The sequence below is a fragment of the Salmo trutta genome, chromosome 30 (assembly GCF_901001165.1).
Source record: "Salmo trutta chromosome 30, fSalTru1.1, whole genome shotgun sequence".
NCBI classification, from domain to species: domain Eukaryota; kingdom Metazoa; phylum Chordata; class Actinopteri; order Salmoniformes; family Salmonidae; genus Salmo; species Salmo trutta.
In genome coordinates, this window is record NC_042986.1 from 6890246 (window position 1) to 6904016 (window position 13771).

Here is a 13771-nt window from a genome sequence, read left to right on the forward strand (position 1 = left end):
AACTGGTTGAGAGAATGCCAAGAGTGTGCAAAGCTGTCATCAAGGCAAAGGGTGGCTATTTGAAGAATCTCAAAATATAACATATATTTTCATTTGTTTAACACTTTTTTGGTCACTACATGATTCCATATGTGTTATTTCATAGTTTTGATGTCTTCACTATTATTCTACAATGTAGAAAATAGTACAAATAAAGAAAAACCCTTATATGAGTAGGTGTTCTAAAACTATTGCTTGTCATTCTTGTACTTATAGACACTGCATGACATACATATTACATGAACAGAACATATTATTATTATTATTTTATAACATGTATCTCTGTTTTCTTTCAAATACTTTTGAGTGTTTCCTTAAGCCTGGCTGTAGCGCCAGGTGGGCGGGGACAGGATTTTGCGCTGTTGGAGACTATTCTATTATTTGGATTTTTGATATATTCCTTTCCTGGCGTGGTCTCTTAATCAATTTTCTCAGAACTGGAGGAGTCTCAGCGTAGTTGTCCACCTTGCTGGTATAAGTTCTCCAACATCTTCCTCATCTGGGAGTGTTGTCCCATCTGGCTGAAGATCAAGGAGATTGTCAACCTGATCGTCATGGACCCTTTCGTGGACCTGGCCATCACCATCTGTATCGTCCTCAACACCCTCTTCATGGCCATGGAGCACTACCCAATGACACCGCACTTTGAGGAGGTGCTGTCTGTGGGAAACCTGGTGAGGATCTCTTTTTTTGTGTGGTATTTTACAGCCGTTATAAGCTAATAATTAAAGGGGAATTTTTTAACCTCATATTCACATGTAGACACTGGTATGGCGCTGTAGATAATGAATGTGAGGTTAAAAAGTGGTGAAGTGCCACTTTAAAAAGTACTTTAAGTTAGTACTTACCTAGTATTTGTGTGGTATTAACTTAGAAAGTATATGGTAACATTAGACACTTTCCAGTATTTAGCTGAAATAATTCAACCCACTTGATAGGACAGTCAGCAGAGGGGACGAGAAAGACAGGAGGAGAGTGTGTGTGTGTCAGACAGATTCATATGTGTGCACCTGGGGCGGCGACACTAACTGCGAGCTAGACCACGATGTGACCACCCCAGGCCTCTCTCTCTCTCTCTCACTCTCTCTCTCTCTCTCACTCTCACTCTCACTCTCTCTCTCTCTCTCTCTGTCTCTGTCTCTCTCTCTGTCTCTCTCTCTCTTTCTCTCTCTGTCTCTCTCTCTCTCTCTCTCTCTCTCTCTCTCTCTCTCTCTCTCTCTCTCTCTCTCTCTCTGTCTCTCTCTCTCTCTGTCTCTCTCTCTCTCTCTCTCTCTCTCTCTCTCTCTCTCTCTAAGCTCTCTGTCTCTCTCTCTCAGCTCTCTGTCTCGTTTCCATTGTATATCCCATCATTGATGGTGTGTTCATTTAAAAAACTGAACAGAATCTGGCATTTCATTGTTATCTCGTCCTGGTGCGTTGACAATGACAACTCCTCTTATAAGATCTATTCGCTTGTGTTATTCGCTTGTGTTATTTTGGTACACGTAATTGGCAGTTCTTTCATTGGCTATTCAAAGCTAAATGAAAACGTTCCCGGACCCCTTACCTACAGTGTCCCCGTATCTATACACATCTTCCTTGTGTCTTTCTCCTCTCTGCTCATCTCTTCTCCCCCCCCCCCCCCCCAATTTCTTACATGGTGCTGGTCTGTATACTGTAGGAGTCTCTTTCTCTCTCTCTGTCCTTTTTCCTTCCTCTCAACCCCCCTCTCTTATCATATCATTCTTCTGTGCTGCTATTTCCTTGTCCCAGGCAGCAATCTGCTTCACGCTGCCTGCTCTGTCTCTGTGCTGCATGCCAGGCTGGTGGGTGGCCCACATTCATATTTTATGCTGCCTGATCGATGAGCTCCCCTAAAATGGTGCCTGAAGAACGGCTCTTTCTTTCTGAAATCTCAACCTGGCCCTTTTTACAATTAGCATTTCTACAGAAACTGAGTCAAATTCCTGAGCTGCACGTACGGTTTCAGTATATTGCTTAGGGCCTTAAGCCTACTAGCTAATGCAAGCTAAAGCTAAAGCAACTAGCTAATGCTGTTATCATGGATACTATTAGAATTTCCACAGAAACACAGCAAAAGTAGAGCTGATGCACATAGGATTTCACTGTCTAGTTAGCATGTCAGCTAAAGCTACTCGTTCATGTTGTTAGCATGGATAGCATATCAGTAGAACACAGTCTCTCTTTCAGCGGTATGGTTAGGATATTGATATTAGGGGTTTGATCAATTTACAGCAGCTGGAAAATGTATCACTTGCAGTAGATTATGAGATCAGTCTTCATGTTTTACATATTAGACCAGTGTGTGCTTGTTGTGAAATAATTTGTTAAAAAACAGTGTATTACCTATTTCTGTGATATTCAGCATCGGGCAGTGTGTGTGTTCTCTTAGAGGTATTTTCATTCATGGGTTGGGTATAATCTTGAAGCATGAGTCATCTTCACACGCACAAATGCTCTCACGCACATAAACACACACACACACACACACACACACACACACACACACACACACACACACACACACACACACACACACACACACACACACACACACACACACACACACACACACACACACACACACACACACAAACACTGCCTGGCCACACCTTGATCTATGGACACCCAGGGTGTTACATCAGCTGACTCCATGATTAACTATGACCTTCAGCCATTCATTAGACTCATTAGCAGAACACAGAGGTGTCACAATGGCCTTACTGACTTCAGAGCAGCTGTAAGGGATGGAAAGTAAGGATTTTCAGCACTGACTAGCCGGGCTAGTAAACCACAATTTCTACTAGCTTAGGTGACATTCTGCTAGCCAAATGTCTGTCCTGTGATGAAAATGTCACTGTCCTAAGGGAGCTAGTTTTGCACATTTTGAATGTGAAGGCAGCCATCTTTAGACAGAGAAACACACGCCATGGAGACATTGGAAATGCATTTCAAAGAGACTCCAGAAAGCGTTCTTGAATCTTAATTGAGGTAAGTGCTAGTTTCATGCTAGTGGGCTAATCTTAACTTCCATCTAAGGTAGTGCTCACCGCTAACTTTTTAAAAGAGTTATAGTACCAGTTCCTACAGTACAGTACGTCTGACCTCTGTTTGTCACTTTGAAAGGTAAATGTTTCCGTAGCAGTTACTCTAACTGACCTCTGACCTCTATTTGTCCCTGCCAGGTGTTCACAGGGATCTTTGCTGTGGAGATGTTTGCCAAGCTGGTTGCCATGGATCCATACTACTATTTCCAGGAAGGGTGGAACTGCTTTGACGGCTTCATCGTGACCCTATCGTTAGTGGAGCTGGCATTGGCTGACGTGGAGGGGCTGTCTGTGCTCAGATCATTCCGATTGGTAATCTCTCTTTTATCCCCGCCCTCCCCCCAAATGTACGTGTCTGTCAGTTGTGTACACAAATCATATCAATTCCACAGTGTGCATTGATTCACGTACTGAATGATTACATGGTGTTGCTCAACTGCAGCACTGTCTGTTGTAGTGATACATTTACTTGTATGCAAAACAACTTACTGTATATACTGCCTTACTAGTATATGTACTGCTAGTTTTCATAATTACTGCTTCTGCTCTATCAATTACCATACCAATACCCCAAGAGCCATTACCGCAACCAGAATTATTGATCACTCAAACCCCAGCTGCTAATTAGTAGTTTCCGCTCTCCCTTCTTCCATCATTCTCACATCCTCTCTTCCTCCCTCTCTCTCTCTTCCTCCCTCCCCTCTCCATCACTCTCTTCCATGCCCCTCTCCCTCAGCTAAGAGTGTTTAAACTGGCCAAGTCGTGGCCCACACTCAACATGCTGATCAAGATCATCGGTAACTCTGTTGGCGCCCTGGGAAACCTGACCCTCGTCTTAGCGCTCATCGTCTTCATCTTTGCCGTGGTCGGCATGCAGCTGTTCGGCAAGAACTACAAGGACTGTGTGTGTAAGATCGCCCTGGACTGTAAGCTGCCCCGCTGGCACATGCACGACTTCTTCCACTCGTTCCTGATGGTGTTCCGGGTGCTGTGCGGGGAGTGGATCGAGACCATGTGGGACTGTATGGAGGTGGCCGGCCAGGGCATGTGTCTCATCGTCTTCATGATGGTCATGGTTATCGGGAACTTGGTGGTAAGTGTCCCCAGAGTGTATCTTTGTATACAATACTAGCCTTCCTGATGGCCCTCAAACCCCAGTCGCCATAACCGAGGGCAGTGACCGTAATCACTGGCCCAAGAAACGTAACTCTCTGGGAGCAGTTTGCCGTCTTATGAACGGCAGGTTCGTTGCACTACACATACATACATGCACATACATGCACTGTACACACATCTCCGTTGGCCATACCAGATCCACCCTCACGTCTGACCCAGTGTGTGCCTGATTCTCCTCCCTATAGGTGTTGAACCTTTTCCTTGCCTTGCTGCTGTCCTCGTTCAGCGCAGACAACTTAGCCGCAACAGATGACGACGGAGAAATGAACAACCTTCAGATCTCCGTCATCCGCATCAAGAAGGGCATCGCCTGGTTCAAGATCAAGCTGGCAGAGTTGGTGCTCAGCTTGACCAAGAAGCCGCCGGTGGAGGACGAACAGAAACCTTTAGACGACATGTACAACAAGAAACTGAACTGTATCGCCAACCACAGTGGTGTGGATATCAACCGCGACCTGGACTACACCAAGAATGGTAACGGCACCACTAGTGGTATAGGGAGCAGCGTCGGGAAGTACATGATCGACGAGGACCACATGTCCTTCATCCATAATCCAAACCTGACCGTGTGCGTTCCCATCGCGGTCGGAGAGTCCGACTTTGAGAACCTCAACACCGAGGACTTCAGTAGCGAGTCGGAGAACGAGAACAGCAAAGAGGTGAGTGAACAGAGAGTTAGTTAGCCAAATGTTTAATGAGCATGTTGTCATGAGAACCTGGTACATCAATATGGCTCTGATGAAAAGTAGCACATGACCAGGAATAGGGTGCCATTTTAGATACACCCATAGTTTGTCTCTTGATAATGATGTTGTTGTAATGTTGCAGGAGGTCATTTGAGGATTATGTTGTAGTAATGTTGTGGTATTTTTGCAGGGGGTAAGTAATGTTGTGGTTATGTTGTAATGTTGCAGCGATGTAGTAATGTTGCATGGGGGTAATGTTGCAGTCACCAAATGGTGTGGTTATGTTGTAGTAATGTTGTGGTAATGTTGTATTAATGTTGTGGCAATGTTGTAGTTATGCTTTGGTAATGTTGAGGTAATCTTACTGTAACGTTGTGGTAATTTAATGCTTTGGTAATGCCGAGGTAATCTTATTGTAATGTCGTGGTAATGTTGTATTAGTGCTTTGGTAATGCCGAGGTAATCTTATTGTAATGTTGCGGTGATGTTGTATCAATGTTGGAGTAATGCATTACTCCATGGTTGTTGTTTTGTGGTCTCCTGGCTGTAAAGCATGGGTGTGGTCACCAGTGTAACATTAGTTTCCACTGCCCAAGGCTCTTATGTAACTCCATTACTCATATATACACACACTCATATAGTAATGGCTACAGCCGTGGATGAAATGGATATCTGCTGACTGGTGGTTTTTTTTTCTTTTCTTAAAACGTCGCCGATACATTTAGCAGTATGGCTGGAGTGGATGGTTATTTGATATTCCAGCCGTGTAGGCTACAGTACGTCTTAAATCTTTGTCATATCATAATGTTAGGAATCGCAGTCAGCTGCTGGGGTTTTGATATTCCCAGTTTAAGCCTCATCGTTTGCTTATTATTACGGTAGTCTAGCGTTTAAGTCAACTTGAATCGCTCATTGGAGGCTCTCGTTTCAAATCTAGCGCTCTCTAATGTAATGTAAAGTCCAGGTGAATTACAACCAGGTCATTGGTTCTCTGCTAGTCTTGGCATGTGTTTACTCAAGGTCATTTAGAACACGTCGCGCATGACCGATCACACACTCAGCATGTAGACATGGGTAGACGCAGCTCATTATGTGTATGACCAGAATGTATCTTAGCCCCAGGAGTGTGTCTACATCTTCTCCTTCTTCATCCTTTAATCTCTGTATCGTCATCTGTCTACCTATATGAAGCCTCAGGGAGGTAGCTATTTATACATTGAGACAGGAAGTGAGACCCGCTGCAATGCACGCAGCAGTACGTATGAATGGCTGTGAGAGAGGCTTCGCCGTTGGTCATGTCTCTCTCTTGTCTTTCTCTCTCTGTGTACCAATAACCCAAGAGCCGTTGCTGCCGACAGGGCTACTGATCAGTCAGCCTGCTGCCGATGATGTATTTCCTCTGTCCCTTGCCCTGTCATTCTCACGTCCTCTCTGTGTGTTTTGTGTCTGTGTGTCTCTCTGTCGCTCGCTCGCTCTCTGTCTCTCTCTCTCTCTCTCTCTGTGTCTGTCTGTATCTCTGTGCGTGTGTGTGTGTGTGTGTGTGTGCGCATCTCTGTCTGTGTGTGTAGCTGGACGACACCAGCTCATCGGAGGGCAGCACCATAGACATCAAGCCTGATGTGGAGGTGGAGGCGGTGGTGGTGGAGGCTGTGGAAGAGTACCTAGACCCAGAAAACTGTTGGACACCTGGTAGGACTGCACCTTGCTCTTCCTTGCCCCGCCCCGCCCCTCCGTGCCCCGCCCCTCCCTGCCCTAAACCACGCCCTGACACTCCCTTGCGTTCCGTGCCCCGCCCCGCCCTGCCCCGCCCCGCCCCGCTCCTCCCAGTTTGTAATTCGTAACATTCTTTTCAATGTTTTAGTAAACGGTATGATGTTGTGTGTTTGCTCCTGTCCCCTTCCGTACAGAGTGTATTATCAAGTATCCATGCTGCGACGTGCCCATCACTCACGGGTGGGGAAAATATTGGTGGTTCCTGAGAAAGACATGCTATCTAATTGTGGAGCATAACTGGTTCGAAACCGTCATTATCTTTATGATCCTACTCAGTAGTGGGGCCCTGGTAAGTCACAGTGTGGAACGTTCACACACACACACACACACACACACACACACACACACACACACACACACACACACACACACACAGCGGGACAGAGAGGCTTTGGTCAAAATTTGTGCGCTAGAGACTAGGGTAGGGTGCCATTTCGGAGGCAGAAAGGAGGTCAAGTGTGAGTGGAGAAGGATGGCTGTTTAAGGGCTGTGTTTCTCTCTGCCTGGCTATGAGGACATAGGACAAAACATGGAGTGGTGCAGTCAGCAGGCCCAGTCACTAAGAAGGGTGGGGGGGGGGCAAGCAGAAGCATCACAGCCAGTCACTGTACTAAGAAGGGGGGGGGTCAGGCAGGACCATCTCAGCCAGTCACTGTACTAAGGAGAGTGGGGGGAGGGGCCAGGCAGGAGCATCTCAGCCAGTCACTGTACTAAGGAGGGTGGGGGAGGGGCCAGGCAGGAGCATCTCAACCAGTCACTGTACAAAGAAGGGTGGAGGGGATGGGCCAGGCAGGAGCATCTCAGCCAGTCGCTGTACTAAGAAGGGTGGGGGGAGTGGGTCCAGGCAGGAGCATCAGAGCAGAGCCTGACTGAGGCTTTGTCCCAAATGGCAGTCTATTCCCTTTATAGTGCACTACTTTTGACCAAAAGTAGTGTACTACATAGGGAATAGGCTGCCATTTGAGACACATCTGGACTCTCTCTGTGATTAATGGACTGTACCATTTATCTGAGAGGGGATCTAATGGACTGTGTGATTTATCAGATAGGATAGGCGGGGGGAATCTATTTCTGGTGCCAAGGGAGCTATGTCTTCAGGCATGACGTCAAATCAGCAGGAATGGAATAGTGCAATCAATACTACATTTTTTAAATATTTTTTTTTGTCATGATTGAGCAACAGAACCGTTGTTGTATACATTTTCATCACTTTTAATGTAAATAGTCTGTTGACTTTATTGTGTTTCTAATCCTCCGTGATTTATTATATATTCATTGTTGTACTTATATGGCGGAGGCAAATTATAGGCTATGTATTTAAAATCTATCAAAAAATTCATCAATCACAGAGCATGTTCATTTACCCCACAATTCAGCTGAAGCTAACCGTGTATGTGATCTCCCCCCCCCCCCCCATCACCAGGCTTTTGAGGATGTGTACATCCAGCAGAGGAAGACCATCAGGACCATCTTGGAATACGCCGACAGTGTGTTCACATACATCTTTATCCTAGAGATGTTGCTCAAGTGGGTCGCCTACGGATTCCACAAGTACTTCACCAATGCCTGGTGCTGGCTCGACTTCTTTATTGTCGATGTAAGTAACATTTTCTGGTTCTTTACATTAGATTTGGTAGCCATTTTGTATAGGCAGGATAGGAGGCTAGGACCGTAGAAATAGAATTGACTTGAATGGGGAGGCCCATTCTTGGAATTCTATTTCTATGGCAACCACACTCTGTTGAAGCAACATACTATACTGTGTACATTCTAAAAGGCTGCCTGTCATTTAGAGTTACGGTGAAAACACACATTTTTATGTAAAAATAGATAAATTCCATATATTATATATAGGGCCTAAGGCGTGCTTTCAGTCACACAGTACACTGTTAAAGTAGCTGTCCAGTGTTTCTAAATTTCTATGAAATATGATCTATAATTAATTACAATATGAGTGAAATAGTTTTCCTTCCAAGTTTTTTGTATAAAGTATGTTAAAAAGCAGATTTTCTGTGTTTGAATGGTGTGGGCGTACACCAACAACAGAATGGTGTGGGCGTACACCTGTCAATAAATAAATGTTTTTTTATGACAAGTAAACAGCTGATTGGCCAGTTCAGCCAATGCGACGTCTCAGACAAAAACATTATGTCATACTCTATAAGGAAATAGAAAACATTTTTTGAAACGGTCTGTTTGTGATACAAGTTAGAGGTTTTTTTCTCTAATTTATGCTTTGGCAACAAATATGAGTATAGGACGAGTCAACATCTCGATTTGAGTACGAGTTAACAGATGATGTGTTTTTAAAACTGAGATTTTCACTGGACAGTTACTTTAAGTTATCCCTTATAGAGGTATTTGGTACAGTTATTCCTAACATAGGCTTCTGTCTAACAGGGTGTGGTGTGGTACGGTAGGGTAGGGTTGGGAGGATAGATAGAGTAGTAAACGAACAGCAACTTCATGTTACGCAATGGGTGAGAAGACATGATGATAGTCACATTAACAGGAAGTGTAGGATACATCAATCTTACAATATCCAATATCCATATCCCAAGAGAACATGGAAATGTTTACTATACCATGAGTTAGTCCATCAATTTCAAAGGGAATCTATGTCTCTCACCACTTGCATCTCCATGAAGCAATTTCTCTCTCTCTCTCTGTTTACTTGGTTTCTTGTCAATCTGCAATGCTTGAATATGAACGGCAATTCTCTGTTTGTGAGTTTGTCTATTATGTGCCCTTTGTGTGCGATGAAGCAAGGAATTGTGCACTCTCTGTTTCCCATCATGTGCAAATAGAAACCAATTCTATTGTTTTATGACATAACAGCGATAAGAAAAATGATTCAAATTTGATGACAATGATATTGGAATGCGAACGCTGGTAGCTAAGCAGCAGCACAAATTGGAATCAATCAGCCAATCAATAACCAAGATTATTGATCAACATATTCAAGGAATGCTCTGCAACAACAGGGTATGCGTCTTCCACCGTGTCTCTACTGTGTCTCTACTGTGTCCTCTGCTGTGTCTCTGACCTGTCTACAGTGTAATCTACTGTATGTCTAATGTACTGGATGTCTTTTATATCTCTGTGTTATTGGTCATTCTCTGCCCCTTCTGTGACACAACTCTTGACAGTCTTTGGAAAAGTGGAATTTCTTTAATTCCGTTATGTAATTCTAAGTTGATTAATCCATTCTAAATGAATCCAGGACCATTGAATCGATTAGTTATGGGAATGATAATTCACGGTTGGTTGCTTTAACAGTAATATATATATATATATATATATATATATATATATATATACAGGCAGAGAAATTCCTTCAGACTTGAAAGTTGACGCCTCAGCAAGGGGCATTGAGTAATGTCATGTTGCCTAGATATGATCCAATCCCCTGACTGAACTGTATCTGTGGTGTGGAAATCCTGCTTCGATGGTCAGATTTGGCCAATGACCTTGGTTATTACCTTGTCATTGGAAAGATGAAGAAGCTCTCTTCTGTGTGTTTTTGAATTCTTACCTCTGCCCTTGAACTAACCACCTCTCAACAGTCGCCGACACACTGTTTGTATGGTCCAGCCCAAGCCATCTCTGTCTGACAGGAGTTCTATCTAACCCCTAATGGTCGGAGGTTAGATATGATCAGTGGAGGCTGGTGAGGGGAGGACAGCTCTTAGTAATAGCTGGAATGGAATGGTATCAAACGCATCGATGGAATACGTGTGTTTGATGCCATTCCATTCCGTTCCAGCCATTACCGTGAGCCCGTCCTCCAATTTAAAGTGCCACCAGCCGCCACTGGAGATGATACAGTATGAGAATGTGACTGTTGACCCCATAGAGATCCTGTGATTCTCTATGTATTTCCGTGGTTGACCCATCTATTCTTAAACACCGAACGAACACTGCTGAGACGCACAGAAAAGACAAATGGCGAAAAGCAGCGGGTGGCCGTGCTCTGTTAGCGAACGCCCGCTGGGTGTCAACGAACGGTGGTGATACAAATATGTAGACTCGAAATGAACAGAAAATGACGGGCGCCCGCTGTTTTTAGCCGTTGGTAGTCACGGTGTGTTTTGGCCTTTACGGTCACAGTATGCTCGACTTTACAACAGGCTGTATTGATTGGCATCAGCCATTGTCAGAGTTGAAGGCATATTATACCGATCTCATTTTCAGTACAGTTACTTCCTTTTCATGCCTTTCAAATGACATTGTTACACAGCAATTCCCTAAGGAATAATCAACTTGAATTAATGACAGTCTTTTTGCTAACTATTTTCAGTCATTGTTAATGTCAGACATGTTCCAGATATGGTGCTGTTTTATGTACAGTAGTAACTGTGATAGAATATAGGTAACATTAACCTAAAACATACCGTAGTTTACAAAACAATCATGTAAAACACAAGACACCTTACCTTCGGTGTTGATTCTGGTAGAACAAATTCTACCTAAATCTAATTGAAGTCCTATATGTACCCCACAGGGTTAGTGTCCCCTCCATGGACTGACTGACTCCAATGTAACCCACGACCCAGAGCCATTGATATACACTACAATATCGTTAGGTGGTGAGTTTGGTGCCACTATGGGGTTCCATCAGAACACTTCACCAAACTCTGTATATTGATGGCTCTACCACGCCCCTCCCCACCCCCATCTTTACCCACAACCCTCGGCTTCAGCCCGAGCCAACAGGGTTGTGATGCACAGAGCTGCAGTGTGTTCATTGTTGCGGTGTGAACCAACACTTGGGAGGATGGCCGTACTGTACTACGGCCGTACAGTGGCCTACGTTTCCCAAGATGCACTTGGGATGGTCGTATGGTACGGGGGCGACAATTCCCTCCCAAGCTGTCAATGTTTGACAACAAAGTGTGACATACCCCCACCCCCTATCCCCCCTCCCTCCCTCCCTCGACCCAACCCCCACCCCCCTCCCGTCCTCCTTAAAGTCTTACGCTTCCTCTTACCCCAGGAATGTTGTGAGTGACCTTTGACCTTGTGCTGAGGTGATGATGTAATGATGGTGGCAGCCAGTTGGTAAGTTTGGTCCTCCAGACTGGCAAACAAGCAGTCAGTCCCTCTTATAATGCTGCTGTGCCTCACCGAGTCTAGGTCGTCCTGGGTAGTCCGTCTGTTTGTGGCCTGTCTGTGACTCTACTGTCTGTCATTGTCACTGTGATGTCTGTGGTTTGGTTTGGAATGAACCATGTTGTCTCTCTGTGGGCACCATCAGAAGGGGGACACCATCATTGCTTAAGTTTATACGAGCATGAATTACTCTCTGTGTGTGTGTTTGTGTGTGTGTGCGTGTTTATCTGTTCCACATACCTTTTGTGTTTTGATATATTTCTGTTGAGTTATATTTTCATTGGCCTCTCTGGTTCTTGATTTGTATTTTAGAAATGTGAATAGCAAATGTGATACAGTAGAATTACTTTGAGATGACAGAGTAACTTACTGGACCCTTGCTTTGTTTAGCCATACATTACTTACAATATACCTCTAGTCTATTTGGTCCAAAATTTGAAGAATAGATTTTTATCAAATCATGTGCTTTACATTGTTGAGAAAAGAGTCAGTTACAGTACACCGCTATCTTAATGACGCTTTCTTAATAATACAGTACAGTATTTCTTTGGATACCAACATTTTTATGCAGGACTCAGTACTCTTCAATTGTATATTCACAGTGCTGTAAGGTAGAATCTAGATCAAAACAAATCCTTCTAGTAAAGCTAGTAGCCAGTTGAGGTTGGGGATGGAGTCGTTATGTAATAGTGGAATGAGGCTGGATCCATCCATCCATCCTTTTTATTTTCTAAGACATTTAGCCATTTTCATCATTGTTGTTTTTGTTCTGTTTGATTTTAGTTTCCGTTGTCTTTCTGTTTTTCTTTCTGTTTCTGTTCCACTGTTCCTCATTGGATCACAGCCCAGAGATGTGATTGGCCTTGCCTTGCAGAGCTCGACGCTGATTCGCTGAGGGCTGCCACACCCACACAGCAGGCCCTTTGATCTCTAAGGGGGAGGGGCACTCCAAGGGGTCAGGCTGAGGCTGAAGGTGACAAATACCCCAAATACTGTGACGGTAGAATAAAGGCAAAATCTTTATTTTATTTTTGCGTCTGTTTTAAAGAAGCAGAATGGAAATAAGTCAGTGACTTTATTGTGTTATCCTTGATGTGTGTGTTTAAAAAAAGATATATTATTAATACATTCAATCAATTTATCATCGCCCAGATCATACAGCTTGCTGGGTTATTATACAGCTATACTGATTATCAACAAATGGGATGTCCTCAAGTAAAAGAATTGAGCTAGCTAGAATCTGATGGAATCGTGTGTAATATACAGGTCATACGGAGTCTTGGAGACTCAGGAGTCCTTGAACCACATAACCCAGAGATGACTCATCATGAGTCATGAGTCCAGTGGTGAGTTCCATGCCGATAGCTTCACCGCTGTCAACTGGAATGACCAGGGTGCCATTGTAGCATATCCGTTTTCATAGACTGTAGTACCGCCAATGGCCTTAAAATCGAAATAAAGATTTTGCCTTTGTTAGAATCCCCCCTCTATCTGTGACTGGTCTGGTCAGCTTTGGATGTTGTGTTCTTTGCAGTGAGTTTGACCAGTATGTTCTGGTTGGCTGGTTGGAGGTGCCTTCACATGTTTTTACTCTGTACCACTGTTTCCCCTTTGTTACGGAACTGGTGCTCTCTCTCTTCCCAGTCTCACCACCTGAACGATGGCGGTGTGAGAGATCGGGCCAAACGTTTTGTGTTTGCCGTTCTAAGAACTATTAGATGGACATCTGTAATGTTGAGTCAATGAGATACTGTAGTACCATTTAGTCACGTCAGGGTGGGGGTCAATTCTATTTCAATTCGGGAAGTAAACGGAAATGACTAATGATGAAAATTGACATTGGAATTTCAGTTTACTTCCTATATTGACTGAAAAAAGCCATTGCCACAACTAGCCTTGCTCTCCTCTCTTCACTATACGCCTACTGGTTCTGCTTTC

The 13771-nt window shown here is 44.1% G+C and overlaps 1 protein-coding gene across 9 annotated transcripts in view; it reads left to right on the plus strand.

Moving 5' to 3' along the window:
* The window catches only part of LOC115167796 (sodium channel protein type 8 subunit alpha), an 85347-nt gene that overhangs the window by 55311 nt on the left and 16265 nt on the right, over window positions 1–13771 (plus strand). For 6 of the 9 annotated variants that reach the window (XM_029722409.1, XM_029722417.1, XM_029722408.1 and 3 more), the window contains 8 exons: window positions 475–713; window positions 3225–3398; window positions 3823–4179; window positions 4448–4921; window positions 5139–5141; window positions 6517–6637; window positions 6856–7010; window positions 8145–8318. In XM_029722409.1, coding sequence (XP_029578269.1) covers window positions 475–713; window positions 3225–3398; window positions 3823–4179; window positions 4448–4921; window positions 5139–5141; window positions 6517–6637; window positions 6856–7010; window positions 8145–8318 — 1697 coding nt within the window. The remainder of the gene's footprint in view (window positions 1–474; window positions 714–3224; window positions 3399–3822; window positions 4180–4447; window positions 4922–5138; window positions 5142–6516; window positions 6638–6855; window positions 7011–8144; window positions 8319–13771) is intronic. The other 3 variants (XM_029722416.1, XM_029722410.1, XM_029722415.1) reach the window with 1 other exon arrangement.